The following is a 21,362-nucleotide window of genomic DNA, read 5'->3' on the forward strand; positions in this document are numbered from 1 at the left end:
ATGGTCATATGCTTGTCCCTAGACCATAGCCGTGTTTAGGAAGATGAGATACTGAGATTGACCAGCTTGGGTGACACACCCGGTGCTACAATGCGGGGGAGATAAGTGACAACCCCACCGGGTAAGAGGGGTAATAATTCCCAAGAGGAAAAATTGTTAGCAGACAAAAAACCCCACAAAAATCCCAAGAAGAGTTGTCTACTACACTAGAACGGAATAGTCAAAGTTAGCTTTCAAATTTTTGTCTCTCGGTGGATGGCAAGGTTGATAGAAAATGCAGAGATTGAAGCAGTTTGAGCCCATAGAGTGAGCTGGGTTTTTAAAATGTTGAATTTGAGGTGCTTGTGGGACATTCGAATGAGGTAATCTCTTGAAAACAATAAGTCAGGAGCATGGCAGAAAGATGCTCATTTAAAACATAAATTTTAAAATATAAAATTGATTTGTGTTAGGGCGCATCAAGTTGTACACTGGGAAGCCTATCATGATTCTTTGCGGGGAAGCAAAAGATCAATAATCTATGTTGCCTATTTTAGAAATCACTGTACAAGATCAAGCCCCCAAGAGCCGCACTTCCTTCCAGTCATCTCTGAACTCTCGCTGTTTGCCTTGGGGTTGGGGTCGCCAAGTCAGAGCCTACTCGGCCTATGGGAACGGGCGAGGCGGCCGCGGACTACAATTCCCGGCGTGCCCCGCGAGGGGGCGGGACGTGGCAGGGGGGGTGGGGCAGACCCAGGAACAGCCACCCCCGCGAGCGGTCGGGCGGGGAGATCGGGCGGCGCCGAGCTGAGGTGGCGAGACAAGAGCTCCCGGATGTGGAGAAGCTGGGGAGAAGGCGTGGGAGGAAGATGGACTCGGTGGAGAAGGGGGCCGCCACCTCCGTCTCCAACCCGCGGGGGCGGCCGTCCCGGGGCCGGCCGCCGAAGCTACAGCGCAACTCCCGCGGCGGCCAGGGCCGAGGGGTGGAGAAGCCCCCGCACCTGGCGGCCCTCATTCTGGCCCGGGGCGGCAGCAAGGGCATCCCCCTGAAGAACATTAAGCACCTGGCGGGGGTCCCGCTCATTGGCTGGGTCCTGCGGGCGGCCCTGGACTCGGGCGTCTTCCAGAGGTGCGCATGTGCGAGAGTGGGCGGTGCGGCCTGGGCGGGGGTCGGTAGGGGGAGCCGGGCCGCTGGAGGGGCTGGGGCTCCTGGGGCCGTCGCTCCTCGAAGGGGTGTGCAAGAGCCGGGGTGTCTGGGCCCCGGCAGGATGGGCTCCAGCTTCTTCCTTGTTCCGTAGCTGCTAGTCGTCACGACATGGTACAGTTCTTGTCCCCGCCCTTGAGAGTGCCATCCGCAAAAGGGGAGATTTCCTCTTTTCAGGCACCTCCGCCGCCCTGGTTGACCTCACAGGGTGAAAGTAAAGGAGGCCACCCCTGTGAAACGTCCGCGATAATATGTGAAGTCCTTTAGACCGAGGCCACTGGGGTTCCCCGGTTGCTCAGCATCTGATAACCACTTGGTGCTGATCGATCAGGGAGGCATCAGGTTCATGATTGGAGTGGGGTGTCAAGGCTTTCTAATTTCAAGCCCAGCTTCGAGATGCTATCCTGACCTTTGAAAAATAAGCTATCTGCCTGTGAGTCAGCACAATCTAGAAAGCTGCCTACGTTTGTACACAGGTGAAAGATAGTGGGAAAGCTTGCAGCTAGCTTTTTTTATGATAGGCTTGTAAATGGTGTTATCGTACCTTTGGAACCTCGTCTGCCCTGAGGACAGTTTTAATTGCACATCATTTAGAGACATTGCCATATGCCATATTGGTCAGGAGTTACAAGCTGATGTCATTCATAAAAGAAGGGAGATAGAAGTCTGTGCCAAGAATGAATTTACACATAGTAAGTTCAACCCAATTATGCTTGAATTTGTTACTGTGGAAGATAAATTATTTTAACCTTTTGATGTTTGGGTTTTGGTTTTTAAAGAGATGGCTGTTTTTGAAGCATATTAATTACCCACATTAATATAAAGGTAAATGATTTTTATTTAACCAACCTTGTTTAAAAAGGAGATACCAAGAAAGTTTAAATTTACTAATTTCCTTAATGTTTTAAATCCAAAGGAAGGCCTGGGTGGAGCGAGGTAAATAGGAGCTGGCACTCAGAAGATTACTGTTACTAACGTAACAGGAAGTGTGCAAAGGAGAGATAGGGGAAGACCTGGGGAGTTGGTTCAATTCAGGAAACATTTACTGAGCCCTAATTTCTGCGGTACACATCCAAGGGAGTACCATGATGGATGTGACATGGTTCTTTCCTTGTGAAGCTCACAGACTTTTTGGACATTTTTACCTCCTTACGAAGGGTACCCACTGAAAAAAAAGGACCTAGGGAAGGTGCAGGCAGGCATCAGTGATATAGTAAAATCCTATTTTTGTGAAATGAACTAGAGATCAAAATCACATTCGTAATCGATTGAGAACAAAACTCAATTTACAGCTCTTTGGTTGCATATGTCAGGAAACCCCTTTCAAACTGGATTAACAAAAAATGGTAAGGCTTGTTTCAGGTACAAGGAGATTCAAAGGCTAAAAATGATTTAGTCATTCAGCAGATATTTATTGACTACCTACTATGTGGCAGGCACTGACTGTTCTGTGTCCTTAACCAGAGGCTATACCAGTAGTAGCAGGGTCAGTCCCTAGTCTCATGGAGCTTGCATTATAATAGGGAGAGACAGGCAACATAGAAACAAATTAATATATACTGTACCTGATGGTAATAAATATTTTTAAAAACATAAAGCAGAGTAAGGGGATGGTGGACTCTGTCACCAGAATCCTCTGTTTCTTGATTTTTCTGGCTAGGCTCTGCCTTTATGGTGTCAAGATGGTATAGTTGTAAAGATGGTTGTGCTGAGAACTGCAGAACTCTTGGCCCATGATGACTTTGTCCAAACTTCTGCACTCAACCAAACTCTAGTATGGGGTCTAGCAGTTTAAGGGCATGTTCCTAGGATGATCCCAGCCCTCCTCAACAAGGAAAGTTCAATGCTGCCAGGAGAATTTCCTGTTTGTTTCAGGGATAACCTGGTAATCAGCAGATAACCTCTGAACCCTGCTCTTAGATGAGTTGCTTTAGAAAATTTACAATTATAAATCCCTTCTCTGCCCTTTGGGATGTAAGTTTCCCACCCAAAAGCGTTTCCTCAAGGACCTGAGAGCTGTTTGTTTGAAATGCAAACATTTTGGGAGATAACTCTGCCTTCCCAGTCCCTGGGGGAGGACAAGGGCCTAAATTCAATGGGTGCCTTGCTTCAACTTGCACTTTGCCCCCTGTGGCAAAGCTAGAAGTTTGTTACTACTCTGGATAAGCGCCAGTTAACAAACCCAAATGGCCTACTCACGGGGATTAGCCCGCTGTGACAGCCCTCAGTGCCTTCCTTTCCCTTAGCGCACTCCAGCCTTTAAAATGTCTCCAGCCTTTTTTTTTTGAGGAGGAGGATTAGCCCTGAGCTATCTACTGCCAATCTTCTTTTTGCTCAGGAAGACTGGCCCTGAGCTAACATCCATGCCCATCTTCCTTTACTTTACATGTAGGACCCATACCACAGCATGGCTTGCCAAGCGGTACTATGTCCGCACCCGGGATCCGAACCGGTGAACCCCGGGCCACCGAGAAGAGGAAGGTGTGAACTTAACCACTGCGCCACCGGGTTGGCCCCTGTCTCCAGCCTTTTGCTTGGGGGAATTTGAGTTCAGTTCATGCTGGACTCTTCCCTATTGCAATAGTTAGTGAATAAAACCTGTCCTTCCTGCTTTAACCAGGCTTGGGCATTGTTTATCCTTGACACTCCTCCTCATATCCTGCCAGGTTTAAGGCTAGTCAAAAAGGGCTGCCCTCTTCGCAGCTTGAACTAAAGTCTCATTGGGTCTCAGTAGACCTCTTCTCATCCTTGAACCAGTCACTGTAGGTAGGAGAACACAGAACACAGTGCTTGTATTGGTACAGTTCAGCACATCTTCCACTCTTCAGAGCTAGTGATGGAGCGCCCCCTGAAGCATGTCACAGAGCAGTTCATCCAGAGAAAAATTGGAGTACGATTACCACCAAGTGGGGAATAGATGCTGGAAGTCAAAACCCAACAAAAAGCTATTACAGCAGACGTTGGGAGATTTGCTACAAAATGATTGGAAAATATATGTATATATTAAACAGTAATTTTCCTGTGTCCATTTATTAACATGCATTCGTATGAAATTCCATGAAAGAATGAATGACTCTTGAGTATTAACTTTTTTTTTTTTTTTTTGAGGAAGATTAGCCCTGAGCTAACTGCTGCCAATCCCCTTCTTTTCGCTGAGAAAGACTGGACCTGAGCTAACATCTGTGCCCATCTTCCTCTGGATTTTATATGTGGCACACCTACCACAGCATGGCTTGCCAAGCAGTGCCATGTCCACACCTGGGATCCAAACTGGCGAACCCTGGGCTGCCGAAGTGGACCGTGCATGCTTAACCGCTGCGCCACTGGGCCTGCCCCAAGTATTAACTTTTTTTGTATCAGTTTTATTTAATCCCTCTAGACTAGAGCAGAAAGTCCTTGATGATAGGGGTGGTGTTTTGTACTTGGAGCCACCTATGGGATCTGTCAGTATACCAGTTATAGCAATTAGAAGAAATAAAACCAGTGTGTCTCTTAACTAGCACAGTGAGCATAATCTTTCTAACTCTGCCTCTCTAACTTACAGTATTGTGATTTTACTCTGTTCAGTTCACATGGCTGCTTGGCATCCTTTCTAGGGATCTGGGGAGTTTAACTCAAAAGGTAAAAGAAGGGACTAGCGCTACTTCCTCCATGAAGCTTTTGGTCATCCCCTCAGTGAAAGAGGATTGTGCCTTTGTTTCCCCACCCACAGCAGCGTTGTTCGTATCTTTGTTAGTGCATGCACTGTGCACGGAGGTAAGATCATAGATCTGGTGTCAAACTGTACGGATTTGAATTCTAAGTTCACCATGTATTAACTATGCGACTTTGGGTAAATCACATAAGGTCTCTGTGCCTCAGTTTCCTCACCTGCAAAATGGGCTTCAATGTCTGCCTCACAGGCTTGCCGAGGCACTTAAGTGAGGTAATGTATATACAGCCCTTAGAATAGTGCCTGGCGTGTAGTGTGTGTATGATCTATCCTTGACATTTTCCCCTTGTGTTCAAAGTTTTTACAATCTTCATCTCTTCCATGGGCCACAGTTTCCTTACTGGTAAAATGAGAAAGTTGTAATTATCTTTAAAATTCTATTGTTAATGTTCTTTGACTTTGAAGAGTTAGTGGAAATATGTCTTTCCTCTCTATTTCAGACTCCTCCTGGAAAGGGCCAGATAGTAAGTGTTTTAGGCTTCGCAGGCCAGTCAGCCTCTGTTCCTCAGCTCTGCTGCTGATTGCTGTGAAAGTGGCCATAGCGATACTGGAATGAATGGGCATAGCTGTCTTCCCGGAGAACTTTATTTCTAAAAACAGGCTGATAGTGAGGCACATTTGGCCTGGGCTGACCCCTGCTTTACCAGGTGGAAAGGTTGTTGTGAGCCGGTGCTATCTTATTCACTTTGCTCTGCTTTATATATTGGAACCTCAGTTAAAACACGTTGCTTTGAGTTTAACTGACATCTTCTGAAGGTGCAGTAGGGGTTTGGAGCAGCCTTCCTGTTTCTCTCGCTCTCTCTTTGTTCAATAAAGATTTACTCTTTGAAGGAATTGCAGAAGATTGTAGCTGCCTGATTTGTGTTTTTCAGGGCTAGGAGTCACCTTGGAGATTATTTTGTTCAAAACCCTGATTTGACTTAATTGGGGCAACTTTTTTGTGGCCTGCTCAGAATCAAAGCTAACAGGACTTTGAAGCTTGCTAATGTTGCATGCTAACTTGGAGAGTTAGCTGTCGTGGAATAATTTCATTTTCGTTTAGTGAGAAGTTATTGTTAGCCCTGAGTTGCTAAGAGCTTCGCTTCCAACAGTGGCTCAGTGCAGTGTACGTAAGCCTCAGAACAGACTGACTGTTAAAATGTTGCCTAACGTGAAAAACAAACGTTACGTTTTAGTTTCATTTCTAGTGTATGGATTTATGATTATTGAAAGGTCTCTGCTGTGTTATCTTTAAAATGGCAGGTTACGGTTCGACATACCTTTCATAGGCACCATGATTGATACTCCTGTTCCTCCTGTTAGATATAGGATGCCTTCATTTGAGGCTAAACCCATTGCCATTAAACTTTGACATTTCCTCTGTAATTGATTGTAAATTTTATCAGGCCTGTTTGTTCACTTGCTGCTTCCTTCTCTTTTGCCCTCCCTCATCTGCTGCCCCTAAACCAAGGAAAATGATCCACTTAGTCCCTTTAATAGATGACGATCATTGTATTTTAAGTGTACATATGGGATGCTGTTTTCTTATTTCTAGTGTCATTGCTTTGCATAATACATACAAATTAGACATTTGGACCTTTGAAAGTCTGAAAGCAAAACTTCAGTTTTCCTTCCAGCAGAGTCATTGTGAGCATTAAATGAGACTGTATAGCTGTTCCTTTATTACTATTCCTATTTTATTATTTTGAATAGCTAACATTTATTAAATGTTTATTTTGTGTTACAGTTTATATTTAATCCTCAGAACAACCATATGAAGTAATTACCCTTATTATCACCTCCCTGGAAATTATGAATTTTGCCTAGGGTCATTTAGCTAGCATGTGGTGGAGCCAGGATTTGAACCCCTTCCTTCAGAGCCTGTGCTCTTAACCACTTATTGTTTTATTCAACTAATACGTATTGAGCACTTGTTACGTAGCAGGCATTGTAAAAATACTTTGTAGAAAGTAAAGCATTATGGAGAGGTTAGTCGTTGCCTCCTTACCTCTCTTTCCCTGATGGCTTAAAGGGAATCGTGGTACTGTGTTGGCCTCTGGCTCTACCAATAAGCCAAGAGTTTCTTAAGAAAATGGTTGGTGTAGCGCCAAGTGTCTGGAGTAGGGCCTGCAACAGAGTAGGCATTCAGTATACCTTTCATGAGTGACGGAATGAATGGATGATAAAAGGGAGGAAAGAAGAAAAGCAAGCAAACCTCTTCTCAAACCTCTACTATTTATTTACCTTTTAAGCATTTCCAAAAAATCACTGAATCTTGTGGTGTTGAATTTTCATACAGTAAAGATAGGATAATAAAGTAAATGGCTTCAGCAATTTATTTCAGTTAGTGATAACATTAAAAGTCAAAAGACCCATTCTTTTTGCTTTTACTGTTCACTTTTCCTTTATTCTGTTACTGTCTTACCACCTTCCCTTCACCTTCTCTATTTTAAAAAATTGCTACATCTTCATTGGTACTTCAGTTTAATGTATACCTTTTACACATTTCTCCAGTGAAAAACCTACCCAAAATTACTTCAGATTTCCAGATGGAGGAAGCTGGGTCTCCTACATTCTGCCTTGTGCACAATGGCATGAGTAGATATGACCCCTAGCCAGTGGCTCATCTTGTTTATTAGCTTCCTGTGAAAACTTTTCAGGGGAGTTATTGACTTTATCTCTAGATTTAAATCTTCCTTCTGCAAATATTAAAGGGAATAAATGAAATTAAATTAGTAAATGAAATACAGAGATATATCAGAAAATTGTCTTTAGTTTCTCACTTTCTTTGTACTCTTCGCAATTGAACATTGACATCTGAAACATGTAGTTCCTCTTCCCTCAGTAGATGTTGAATCAAGGGAATAAAACAAAGTCGATGCATATGCCAAAGACTGTCAGTCATGACATTATCCTTGTGTAATATCACTATGCAGACATTGTGGCTGGAGTGACATTCACATCTTGTTTCTAGCAATGGGAATTTGTAAAGGTCCGAGAAACTTAACTTCAATAGAGACTAGTACATCTCCTCAAAATAGCTGAAATTTTGTCCTTAATCATCATTCTTACAAAGTCTGAATAGCCAGCTGTATAATGTGGTTAATAGAGCTGTTAAGCTAAACTCCTGAGCCAATCAAGTCCTCTTCTCTGTGTCTATCAGTTGTTATCAATGGCTCTAACCCAGTTGATTCTGTGTTCAAATATTTATATAGCCATTGTTAGTTGGCCAAAAAAGGAGAAAGTATCTGATTATTTTTAACCCAGTTTGGGCATTTAGTCTCTTCTAAGCTTGAAAATCTTTCAGCTCTTTGGTTTGGCTAAGCCAAGTCCATGTTTTTCTTAGCAAGTATATTAAAATGCTTTATACAATATTTTGGATTCGGATGGAGAATAAGAATTAGGATCTTCTTTATTTCCTTTAGATTCGAATTTCTAGCACTACTGTTTTACTTAATATACCAGTAGCCTTAAAAATACCAAGTAACCTTTTTTCTAATTTTATAAAACTATCTCTAGGGCTACATAAATGATATTTATATAAATAACAATATATATTATATATAATATAAATATATGTGTAAATATAAAATATCTAGGACATTTTTGATTCAGACATTAAAAATTATAGTTTACATACAAAATATGCTTCTTTAAATTTTCTGTTACTTTGGATCTGTAATATTATTGTGATGTACAAAAACTATTCTAACATTATGTAAGCTGTATTTTTGGGTTTAGAGCCCCTTTTTATCTTTAGTGATTTCTTTTAGTGATTTGACTTTTTAATTAATTTATTTTTTAATGCCTGTACAGTGTGTGGGTTTCAACAGACCATGATGAAATTGAGAATGTGGCCAAACAATTTGGTGCACAAGTTCATCGAAGAAGTTCTGAAACTTCAAAAGACAGCTCTACCTCACTAGATGCCATCATAGAATTTCTTAATTTTCACAATGGTATGCATTTACAATTTTATGTAATTTTCAACTTTCTTATCATTTCACAGGGCTGGTTTTAACATTTGCATTTAAGATCTTAGTATTACTTGTTTGCAAAGAACTTTATTTTGATGTCCTTTTCATTTGTTTTGTCTTTGTAAGAGGTTGACATTGTAGGAAATATTCAAGCTACTTCTCCGTGTTTACACCCTACTGACCTTCAGAAAGTTGCAGAAATGATTCGAGAAGAAGGATATGATTCTGTTTTCTCAGTTGTGAGACGCCATCAGTTTCGATGGAGTGAAATTCAGAAAGGAGGTAATCTGTTATATCAGTCTTTATTTTAGCTGATTTTACAGAGAATCAATTTTTTCATATGTTATAATATTCTTTAGGAGTGAGGAGAGTAAAAAGGGAGCAGCAGAAGAGAGTATGTGATTCTTAGCTGTGGTAGGTAATGGCGTTTATAGTCAGTTCTAAATCTTGTGATTATTGAGGCAGGAGAGTGAGACCAAATTAATCTTGCTTTACTTTTTACAAAGGGACATTTTAACCTTCTATTTGTCTTTTGAGGCAGACATGTCATTTTTCTAGATCAAATGCTTTTATGTTTGTTCTAGACGTGTTTGATAAACTCCACTATAAATCATATAGAGTTGTGGGAATAAACAGCCTCCACCAAAATGTTCTGGAGGACCTCAAGAATGAATTGTGGAATTGCTCCTCAGAATATCTAAGAAGAGTTCCATAGGGTTTAGCTGGAGCCTGATTTCTAGCCAGATAACCTAGCAAAATATGTAATAAAGAATAGAATCACCAACAAATAAGGAAATGGAACATACTTGAGGAAAGGCAGTGTGGTTTCTATCAGATGCCCTGACATTTGTTGAACATGGGAAAGCTGGCCTAATTGTCTCTGACATGTGTGACTTAAAGGAGAGAGTATGGAAGATGCAGTGAAATTGGAGAAGGTACAAAAAAGTCTAATTAAGATAAGAGGAGAAAACTAGACTGAAAATAATGATTTTTCAGTCTCAAAATGTGAATGTTATCAAAACCAGTAAAATATATCATTGAAGGCATTTATTTGTTAATTTCATTCAATAACTGTTGCTTGAGTATCTTCTCTGTGTCAGGTTCTGTGTTAAGCTGTATGTGTAAAATTTTGACCTTGTGCACCAAATCTCAAAAATAAGATCTGGGAAGGATCTGTTAAAGCTTAAAAAACAAATTTTTGAAGCAACTCAAGGAAGCCCAGTGTTAGACTGAATATTGAGCTTTATTTGCTACATGATTAAAGTTAAAGATGTTTAAGAACTATCTGGATTTAACAGATGACAGATCCATAAAGATTTTTAAATGAAATTAGGAATGTGTGAAGAAATATCTTAACCTGAAGAGTGAATGTTAGGGACAGTAGCTTTGTCTTTTCCTAAGACATATTCCCCTGGAACCGCTGTGAAACAAAGTGCTGTGGATGGACAGTGATTCTGAACCAGAGTGATATTTCTTATGATTCCTTTCTTACATTCTTTGTTTGTAAAGTCATTACTGCTAAAAGTGCTAGTGGATTAATCAATACTTGAAAAATGATTCCATTTTATTTTCCATAACTTTTTGTATTCTTTTTTTTACTCATTACTCTAGAACTGCGCTAATATGTAGCCCTAGCACTGTTAGCAGTGGAAATGTGCTTAGTTTGCATTGAGATGTGCATTATTTATGCAAAATACCTACTGGATTTCTGAGATTTAGTATGAAAAAAGTATGGACAATATCTCAATAAGTTTTATATTTAATACATGTTGAAATAATATTTTAGGTACATTCGGCTAAATAAAATAGATTATTGAAATTAATTTCACTTCTTTTTACTTTTTCTGAACTGTAGCCACTGGAAAATTTAAAATTACATATGTGGCTCACATTCTGTTTCTCCTGGTCAGGACTGCTCTAGAGATTACACTTTGCCTTAACTTGTTACAGTCTTTCACTGCTGTTGTCACGTTATTTAGTACTGCATATATTATAACCCCAGGGTACATTGTTGTTATATTTACTTTAGACAGTTAATAACACTTTTTAAATTATTATGCTTTCTGTTTTCTTCATCCCTTTCTACTTAAATTTGCTTCCACCTTGTAGTGTGATCTATTGGTAACAAATTCACTCAGCTTTTGTTTGTCTAAAAATGTCTTTAATTCACTTCTATTTCTGAAGGATAGTTTCATTGGCATTGAATATAAAATTTTGGTTGGCCTTTGTTTTCTTTCAGCATTTTAAGATTACATTTTTAAGATGTTATTCTTCTGAGGATGCATCTTTGACACGTCATTCCATTATCTTCTACCATCTATTGTTTCTTATAAGAAATTAGCTGTTACTCTGACCATCATTCTCCTGAATATAGTGTCTTTTTTTCCTCAGGCTATTTTTAAAGATTTTTCTCTTTATCTTTAGTTTTCCACAGTTTGACTCTGATTTGTATTGCTTTGGTTTTCTTTCTGTTTATCCTGTTTGAAGTTCTCTGAACTTTTCATATAGGTAGGATGATATTGTATCATCAGTTTTCAGTAGTTCTCTTGGATATTTCATCTGCCACAGTTCTCTCTCCTCTTGTTCTAGGACAGCAATTTAAATGGATTTTAAGCAATTTTATGGTGTCTACATCTCTCTCACAGCCTGTTCTGTATTATTTATTTATTTGTTTATTTTTCTTTCTATGCTTCATTTTGAGTAATTTCTGTTGACTTATATTTGAGTTCATTGACCACGTCTCACTTGTCCAGTGCACTGTAAATTCTGTGCAGTGAATTATTTCAGATACTGTGTTTTTCTGTTCTAGAGTGTACATTCAGGTTGTTTTTTAGAGATTCCATTCTCTGTTGAAATTCTTCATCATTTTTTCCTTTTTTAAAAAATCTTTTCCTCTTATTTTTTAAACATATTTATGATAGTTATTTGAAAATCCTTGATTGCAAAATCCAACATCTGAGTCATTTGTTGTTCAGTTTATGTGACAGTTTTTCTCTGATTATAGGTCATGTGTTTCTGCTTCTTCATATGTCTTGTATTTTTTCGTATGCTTGGAGGATAAATTATTTTCCTCCTGGGAGGGCACGCCCTTTCTTCTATCAGGCTGATAGGATAAGGGGCTAATCACTTTGATCTAATTAGGAGTTGGGCTGAGTTGGAACTTTAATTTCAGTTCACCTCTTATGCAGATGTCCTGTCAGGAGATATATCTTGTATGTATTGCTAATACCTCTCTGCTAACAGGACCTTAGGATCTAAGCATCACAAAACTATAACCATCTATCCCTGCCTTCCAGCCTATCCTCAGCTTCTGGTGCCACAGCACACTCAGCAGAAGTCCTGTAGGGGCATCATTGGGTGGGAAGAGCTAGCTCTGTGTTTGAAGTTTCTGCAGGTGACAATCTGTGACTCTAGTCCACGGGTCATTAAAAACTTTAAAAAATTCTTCTGGTTTCTCTTTACTCCAGCAGACTCCCGCTGCTTATGCCAAGCTTGATCTTCCTCTCACCTCTTCCTCAGACTCAGCAAATATCCCCAGGGAGAAAGCAGCCACTGATCATTGTTCATCTAGGAAAGACTTGTCCCTCTCTTTCCTTTTCTTCAAAGTACTGCTTGCATTACGAAGTTTGTTTATTGCCTGTCTCCACCACTAGATTGCAGCTCTCCGTGAGGGCAGAGAGTCATGTCCACTGCTGTGTATCCAGGCCTTATAACACTATACCATGTATTCAGTGTATATTTGCTGAGCGTTTTCATAATTGTATCAAACCCTGGGGTGGATTGAGCAGAGGATGGTTTAGTTAGGGAAGTATGTAACTGGTATTCTTAGAAGCCTTTATACACAGAAGTGACAGCCAAAGTGAGGAAAGATTCGGAAGAATCACCAGCTATTAAATACACACACACACATTGCATGCATACCCATACACATCTACAAATACAAATTTGGGAAAAATTTAATGAAGGGGCAAAGGAATCCTTACATACCAGTACTGAGGGCTTCATTTATTACGTGGTGTAATCATTAATATTGATAATGCTGAGCTCTCATTACCAAGGATAATAATAAACATAATATATTTATTATTATGCTTAGTATATTTTTTAACTACTGGTGAGAATGTGTAATACATTATATAAACATTTCTATCAGTATTAAAGTTTCAGTAATGGGGAAATCATCAGTTTTCTGTAAGAGTTCCATAAAAGTAGTTTCTCAACTATATTAGATAATAGTGTATACATTGTATCTCTCTAGAGGCAAATACTGAGAAATAGATTAAAGGGCTCAAATATTGAATATGGGTATTTTATTACAAGTTTAGTTCTTTTTTCTTCTTCTTTTTTTTTTCTTTTTGGTGAGGAAGATTGTCAGTGAGCTAACATCTGTGCCAGTCTTCCTCTGTTTTGTATGTGGGATGCCACCACAGCATGTGCTTGATGAGCAGTGTGTAGGTCTGTGCCCAGGACTCAAACCCACAAACCCTGGGCTGCCAAAGCAGAGCATGTGAACCTAACCATTATGCAACTAGGCCAGCCCCAAGTTTAGTTCCTTTGAAGTTATTTTAAGGTTGCCTTGATGTCCTCCCAAAGCATTATGTTTGTATAAATATCTTAAAACCTTAATTATTCAGAATTCCTCTATGAAATATTTTATTATTATTAGAAAGCAAAGATAAATCATCAGAATTTTTAGAGATTTTATTCCTTTAAAAAATCCTTTTAATTATTTATCTATGTACAGAATTAGTCTACATTCTGAGTTTGTTTTTGCTTTTTATAAAAATTACTAAATGAACACTTTGAGTATTCAGAGCAATGTAGACTTACCATGGCTTTTTGCTTTTAGTTCGTGAAGTGACTGAGCCTCTGAATTTGAATCCAGCTAAACGACCTCGTCGCCAAGACTGGGATGGAGAATTATATGAAAATGGCTCATTTTATTTTGCCAAAAGACATTTGATAGAGATGGGTTACTTACAGGTGTGTGCCTTCATTTTGCAAAAACCCTTTTGTTTGTGTACCTTGAGTTCTCGGGGAGGCCTATGGCACAGTTCATAAAGGAAAGTGTCAGCCCCAGAGGAAAGGCAATGACTGAGCGGATTTATTGTGGGAGCTTTAGTCCTGCAGCCTTACCCCAGACACACTGGTCTTTGGAATCCACTCAGTGAATTGCAAGAAATTCTGTTACAACTGTAACATTAAGATAAGAAATGAATCAAGTATTGAATGTTTTTCTACACATGTCCTGTATTCCTATTATTCCATTCAAAACTCTGTTTTTAACCCATGGTTGTATTGCTGTCAGGTTCTGGTCGTACAGGTGAATAACTTCTGTTGCTTTAAAAAGAGACAAAAGAAAAAAGCATTATGGTAGAGGTTAAAGAGCATCAACCCGGGCGTCAAGAAAACCAGACAGTAGTTCTGTCTCTAATTATGTCCCCTTGAATGTATCACTTTATGTGCTCTCAGTCTCACTGCTCTCATTTTAAAATAAGGTGGTTGCATGTCTCTAGAGGCTACCTGGTTACGTCGCATACTGTTTGTTCATTTGAGTTATAGCTACTATTTATTCAGCCCTGACTGTGCACCAAAGACCATATGAAACGCTACATAGGTTATCTCACGTAATCTGCATAGCAGCGGAAGAAAGTGGACATTCCTAGCCCAGTTTTCCAGAGGAGGAAACGGCAGCTCTGAAAAATGAAGTAATTGGCTCAAGGCCAAAACAAGTAGTAAATAGTACTATCAGGATTTGCATTCAGGTCCTTGTGTTACTCAAAAAATAGCATTAAAAAAACCCAAAACTCCACTCTCTAGTAAAAATTCTAATGTGACTCATGCTCTGAGGGAAAAGTGTTTTTCCAATCTTTTGGTCAGTGTATAGGCAAACTGTAGGCTGGCTATTTAGGTAAGTTTGAGTATTCAGGGAAATTTGATTTGCTATATAGATACCACCCTCCCCAAGCTCTTTGCTAAAGAGGACTGTGGTTTGACCCTTTTCTAAAGTGTGGGAAAAAATGAAGTTTCTCATCGTAACAAAATTTGTGAAGAGACTGAAATTCTGAAAAATGAAATTTTCTTGTACTAGATCTTGACATTCAGATATTTACAATCGTAAGAAACGCCTCTCCTCTTGCCTCCTTACCCCAGGATCAGGAACCTGTCCCTACCTTTTGCCCACATGTGACCTGGATAACTATTGCCCACTCCTCTCTGTAGCTCAGGATTGAAGATAATTCTGTACAATAGATACTACAGTTATTTTTCCTCCCCTGTCCTGCCCCATATTCGGAATAGGAACAGAAGTTCCAAAAACATTTATGCTGCTTTTAGATGATTACAGGAGAGAGTGCCAGAACAAAGGGGATACAGTTAGGGACTTTCCAGAAAATTCTTTGTGGTCAGAATACTGAAGGATGGGTACTTTTTCTGCTTTTTTCAATCTTAAAATAGAAACCTATTTAAAGAAAAATGAGAACTTGCACTGTGTAGATAGAATTTGAAAAATGTCAAGGTTATTTGCATTATGTCGGTTGACTATATGGGAAATAAAAAGGTTTCCCCTCCAAAAAAGAAAACCATTTGTTGTATGTCACTAATACTACTGGATTATTAATTTTTCTCAGTGCTGTAGAAATGAATTCATTGTTCTGTATTATAATAAACTTTTTGGTATGTGTAAATGGATGTTAAAAACAGTACTTACGGCAGTTGTACTATCTTTAGGGTGGAAAAATGGCATACTACGAAATGCGAGCTGAGCACAGTGTGGATATAGATGTGGATATTGATTGGCCTATTGCAGAACAAAGAGTCTTAAGGTAAAAAGAAGACTTAGATAATTTTTGCATTAGACCCTAAAATATTATTTTTAGTAGATATGTTTAATTGTACTTATAGACACTGATTTTTTTTTTAATTTAGGTAACACTGATTTATAATGTTATATAAATTACAGGTATGCATCATTATATTTCGAATTCTGTAGGCACTATGTCATACGCACCGCCAAAAGTCTAGTTTCCATCTGTCACTGTACAAATCAGACACCGATTTCTGATATTCCGAACATCTCAGGATCCTGTGTAATTAGTTTGCTCACATGAGGAAAACATAGACATAAAATATGCTTTTAGATGGCTCATTCAGTAGCTTGAGAAACACACAGTGTGGTTAGACGGCACTGCTCAAGTTGAAGGGTGATATTTGGCTAATTGAATGGGAACGGGTTATTAATTATTAGTGTTAGCCAGATGAGAGGGAGTGATTAGTATTGCACTTATGTTCAAAGGTCTATTTTGGTTTCTTTTAGATATGGCTATTTTGGCAAAGAGAAGCTTAAGGAAATAAAACTTTTGGTTTGCAATATTGATGGATGTCTCACCAATGGCCACATTTATGTATCAGGAGACCAAAAAGAAATAATATCTTATGATATAAAAGATGCTATTGGCATAAGTTTATTAAAGAAAAGTGGTATTGAGGTATGTGCCCCCTGAATATAGCACTGGTTTTTAAGATTGTGATTCAGGGTCAAGGAGCATAGGAGGGAAATAAGAGCTTTACATTTTTGGTGTTATCTTTTAAAATATCTGACATTTAGCCTTCACACGCCTAGAAAGTTATCATACTGTTTGCTTTTAGATGAGTAAAATTGGGAACTTGTCAATCAACAAAGAATATTTCTTGTTTATTTAATAAGTATGAATATACTGTTTTTAAATAGGCACTTTATAGTAGTATTTCCCATAGAATCTTACAACAACAAAGACTTCATAGAAAATAGGTGTCAGCATTTTGAAAAAAGCAAATATCTTGAGGGTTTTTAAATTGTAGCTTATTCTTTTGAGTGAAAGTTTTAATTCAAAATAACTTAATATTTAAGTGTATTTTCAAAAATGAAGGCTAAGATGATTTCATATAATTCACTAGAAATCTTAAATATGTGTCCCTAAGCAGCACAAGAGACAGGTTATACAGCCCTTCCTCTGGACAAATTGAATTATAGGAGAATCTTAGATTAGACAATCTATGTTGTACTTTTGATCTGTAGAGAGAATCATTTCCACTGTAGAAAACAGTGTCTTTCACCTTTATTGGACTACTAGAAATAAAATATTTTAACGCTTCATCATTTTAAAATAACAGTTGATTTTAATTAGTCAGTCCTAAAGAAGGTTGGAGGACTACTCATTGTAACTTGTATTGCTTACAAGGTGTTTTGTTGTGAAAGATAATCTGTTTCCTTCATTTTCTCATTTTGCCCTTTCACTTTTTTGTTTTAAGGTGAGGTTAATCTCAGAAAGGGCCTGTTCAAAGCAGACACTCTCTTCCTTAAAACTGGATTGCAAAATGGAAGTCAATGTACCAGATAAGCTAGCAGTTGTGGATGAATGGAGAAAAGAAATGGGCCTCTGCTGGAAAGAAGTGGCATATCTTGGTTGGTATCTTTTTATTCAGCCATAATAAAATGGGCCAGATTTTTTTTTTCTTTTTTGGTGAGGAAGATAGGCCCTGAGCTAACATCAGTGCCAGTCTTCCTCTATTTTCTATGTGGGACACTGCCACGGCATGGCTCATGAGTGGTGTGTAGATCTGCATCCAGGATCTAAACCCACGAACCCTGGGCCACCAAAGTGGAGCATGCAAACTTAACCACTACACCACCAGGCCAGCCCCAGAACTTTTTTTTAAGAAATAGAAAAAAAATAAGAAAGAAAATTCCCAAGATTGGCATGACTGCAAGGAAATAGAAACTCTCCTGCACCACTGATAAAAGTATTAAATTGGGACAGCCTTTCTGGAGGTTAGTTTGATAATATGTATCAAGTATAGCCTAGTAGAATGGTTACCAGCACGTGCTATGGAGTCAGACCACACCACTAATTAGCCAGAGTTGGTAAGGTAAGCTTTGGTTTCCTCCTCTGTAAACTGGAAATGTCAAGAATACCTATTGTCATAGGTCTATTGTAGGAATTAATGAGATAATCTGGGTAAAGCATTTAGCAGATTCCTAATGTATAGGAAGTACACCCTGAGTATTTTTGCTCTTATTAAAACCTATATAGTTTGACCCGCAGCTTCCAATTCCAGGAGAGAAATTAGACAAATGTACCAATAATGGAGGAAAGAAAAAGAACCCACCTAAATATCCCACAAAAATAGGATATTCCTAAAATGGAATACTATGCAGCCATTAAAAACCAGTGCTGTGGGGCCAGCCCCGTGGCCAAGTGGTTAGGTTTGTGCACTCCACTTCGGCAGCCCAGGGTTCAGATCCTGGGTGCGGACATGATACCACTCATTAGGCCATGTTGAGGTGGCATCCCACATGCCACAACTAGAAGGACCCACAACTAAAATATACAACTATGTACTGGGGGGATTTGGGGAGAAAAAAGCAGTGGGGGACAAAAAAAGAAGATTGGCAACAGTTGTTAGCTCAGGTGCCAATCAAAAAAAATCCCCCAAAAAAAGAGTGCTGTAATCTGTATTTATTGACATGGTCAGATGTCACGAGTTTTTCTCTTTAGCATCATGCACATATATTTACCAGGTGTCTACTGCATGCAAGCTCGGAACTGGTTGTTGGGACTTACTGCTTAGAGAGCTGATAGTCTATTGATGTCAGCATTTTAAATATCAGTCAGGACCAGTTATTAAAATACATAAATCCATCAACTATTTAGGAAATGCATTTTTACAGGGCTAGATGGGCCTCAAGAGAAGCTGCACAGGAATGCTTTGGGAGCCTCTGATCTGGCGGCTTCAGGAATAGCCTTTGAATGACACGTGAAGATTAAACGCAGAGAAATGCTGTAGAACCTTTGCTAGAAAATGATACAGTTTTTCTAAGAAGAAGACAATTTTAATGAAACATAGAACCAATCCCAGCTGTCCTTCATTTACCAGTGTGACTTTAAGCAAGCATCTCTAACTCTTAGTTTTTCTATTCCTAATATATAAACACAAATTGAACTTTATAAAGCCATTGGAAAGAAAATCAATGATAATATAAAATGCTTAATGTAGTGCCTACATATAGTAGTAATAACTGTATCATTTATGTAGGTAAAACTGTAAAATTATATATGCCAAAATATGGTGATTATCCATAAATAGTGGTAATTAGGATGTTTGATATTTTTGCCTTTATTTAAAAAAAAGTTTCTATCAACATGCAATATGCATTACTTATATAACATAAAAGTTACTATAAAAAGTAGAGGTTAGAATATCAAAAAAACACAGAATAGACTCCAAGTTTTTATTTTAAAAATCGGAGTGGCGTTTGCATTGGCCACATAAGTGTATTGAAATATATTTCTTAAAAATATCGACACTTTTATAAGTAAAAGTTAGCGAGTAAAGCTTAGTTTGAGGAGTGGATTAGGCAAAGAAATACCTTAGTTTTCGTCATCTTTGAGTGTAAATAATTCAAATTTCAGTACATTTAATAATAAAAGAAATTATTTCAGTAGATAAATGTAGAACAAATTTAAAACAACCTCTTTTAGCGAGCATTTTATTAGTAGTATTTGGTCTATGGTATAGTGATAGTTATACTCAGAATGGTGAATTTAAGCTACTGAGAGCTTCTGAAATTTATCGAATAAAAAAGGGGGCGGGGTCGGAGAGAAGCAGCAAGGCTGGGAGAGAAAGGATGTAGTTATGACAGTGTGATGGTGATTTTTCAACAAATGACACACAAATCAGAGAGAACTGTTACAGATTAAAAGAGACTTCAGATATGTGTTAATAAAACGCAATATGTGGACTTTGGTTTCTGATTCAAATAAATAAACTATAAAAAGACAATTTTGAGACGACCAGGGGTATTTGAACATTGTACTAGGTTATTAGATTGATGTTAAGGAATTATTGATGTTAGTTTGATGATACTGTGTCACTTTTTTAAAAATATATGTATCTATTATAGGTAGATCCTGAAGAATTTTGAGGTAAAGTATGGTATCTGGGAATTCCCATCTTCCTTCCAAAAAACTAGGGGGCAGGGAATAGAGAAAAATACTGATAAATAATCCAAAACATTGATTATTATACCACATGAACATGGGATTCTTGTATATGTTTGACATTTTCCTTAATAAAAATTTAAATAATTTGTAATTTATATAGAGAATTTCTAGTGATTGTAATATGCGTGGCAGGCAGAAAGTGTAGTTCATTCTCCTCCTTTAACTGATAAAGAGTTTATTTTGAATTGTGTAGGAAAAGCCCTAGGCCTCAATTATACTTGTAAATACTTTAAGATATTTTTGTTTCATCTATTCTGTAATATTCTTACATGCAGTGCTTTAGGTCTTATTGAAGTTACCAGAATTACTTAGTGCTTGCTGTTTGCGTTATTTGGAAAGAATATTCTTTGTCTCTTATATATTCACCGGTGTTTCTTGTGTTGGTAGGAAACGAAGTGTCTGATGAGGAGTGCTTGAAGAAAGCGGGCCTCAGTGGCGTTCCTGCCGACGCCTGTTCCACTGCCCAGAAGGCTGTTGGATATATTTGCAAAAGTAATGGTGGCCGTGGTGCCCTCCGAGAGTTTGCAGAGCACATTTTCCTATTAATGGAAAAGGTTATTAATTCATGCCAAAAATAGAAATTAGTATAATGTTGGGAAAGAAAGTATTCAGGCTTCTTCAGCCACTTTACTTTTATTTTCAGTTAAATACAATTCCATGTTGTAATGTTACAGAGAGTGTGATTTGATTTGTGATATACCTTAATATCTTTTAAAGCAGTGTCTTCTCAAACTGTCACTCCAAAATCTTCTCTGAAATAATTGTGCTCTACTTTTCTCTTTATGCAAGATAATTATTTAGAGATTGATTACAGTCTTTCTCAGATTTTTAGTAAATGCAAGTAACAACATCATCAGAATTTGACTTTGTATTGTACCCTGTAAAGCTGTGTGTTTGTGTGCTTTTAATGATGCTGAGATTTTATTTATTTGGGGACAGTGTGTCTGTAAGACATGCCCTTCTATAATTAATAAAATTACATTTCACAAACTTGATGAAAACTGCCTTGTGCTAGTAGAAGAGATTTCCCAAACATCCCCTGGTTTCCTTTAAGCATCGACCTTGCAATCAGTATAAGAAACAAGCCTCTGGATACCAGGTGCAAAGCATATATACAAAGACAGATATCTGAAGAACCTGGTATGTTGCAAAGGTTGTCCATTGATTTGGAGTAAATCATTTGCAGCTACCTCTGAGCTTATCGTAATTTTGTGTACTAAATTTGGCTATCACAATTTTACAGCCACCACAAATCATTCTCCTACCTGGTTAGATTCCAAGAATGGGGCCTTATCTCATAAATGTGGGCCCTTACCTAATAAACACTAACCATTTCCTGTGGAACATTTACATCTGTTTCGACTATAAAGAGTTCATGTAAAACTCTGGCCATGCTGCACAGGAAGCTGTTTTCCCCCATCAGGACTGGGGGGATTTGTACAGTTCAGAGTCCGCCCCTATAGGCCAGA

The 21,362-nt window shown here is 38.4% G+C and overlaps 1 protein-coding gene across 1 annotated transcript; it reads left to right on the top strand.

Annotated features, from left to right (window-relative positions):
- The first annotated feature begins 710 nt into the window (after window positions 1–710).
- CMAS (cytidine monophosphate N-acetylneuraminic acid synthetase) lies at window positions 711–20,894 on the top strand. The gene is made up of 8 exons (XM_014832446.3): window positions 711–1,108; window positions 8,691–8,833; window positions 8,978–9,133; window positions 13,701–13,834; window positions 15,581–15,675; window positions 16,167–16,338; window positions 17,141–17,294; window positions 20,281–20,894. The coding sequence occupies exons 1-8, from the start codon at window positions 849–851 to the stop codon at window positions 20,469–20,471; spliced, it is 1,305 nt and encodes a 434-aa protein (XP_014687932.1). The 5' UTR covers window positions 711–848; the 3' UTR covers window positions 20,472–20,894.
- Window positions 20,895–21,362: the final 468 nt, after the last annotated feature.

This window comes from Equus asinus, chromosome 22 (assembly GCF_041296235.1).
Source record: "Equus asinus isolate D_3611 breed Donkey chromosome 22, EquAss-T2T_v2, whole genome shotgun sequence".
Lineage (NCBI taxonomy): Eukaryota > Metazoa > Chordata > Mammalia > Perissodactyla > Equidae > Equus > Equus asinus.

Coding starts and splice junctions, on each gene's coding strand:
- CMAS (XM_014832446.3), top strand. CDS start 849: ATGGACTCGGTGGAGAAGGGGGCCGCCACCTCCGTCTCCAACCCGCGG. Junction 9,134..13,700: donor GAGTGAAATTCAGAAAGGAG/GTAATCTGTTAT, acceptor TTTTGCTTTTAG/TTCGTGAAGTGACTGAGCCT. Junction 17,295..20,280: donor GAAAGAAGTGGCATATCTTG/GTTGGTATCTTT, acceptor TTGTGTTGGTAG/GAAACGAAGTGTCTGATGAG.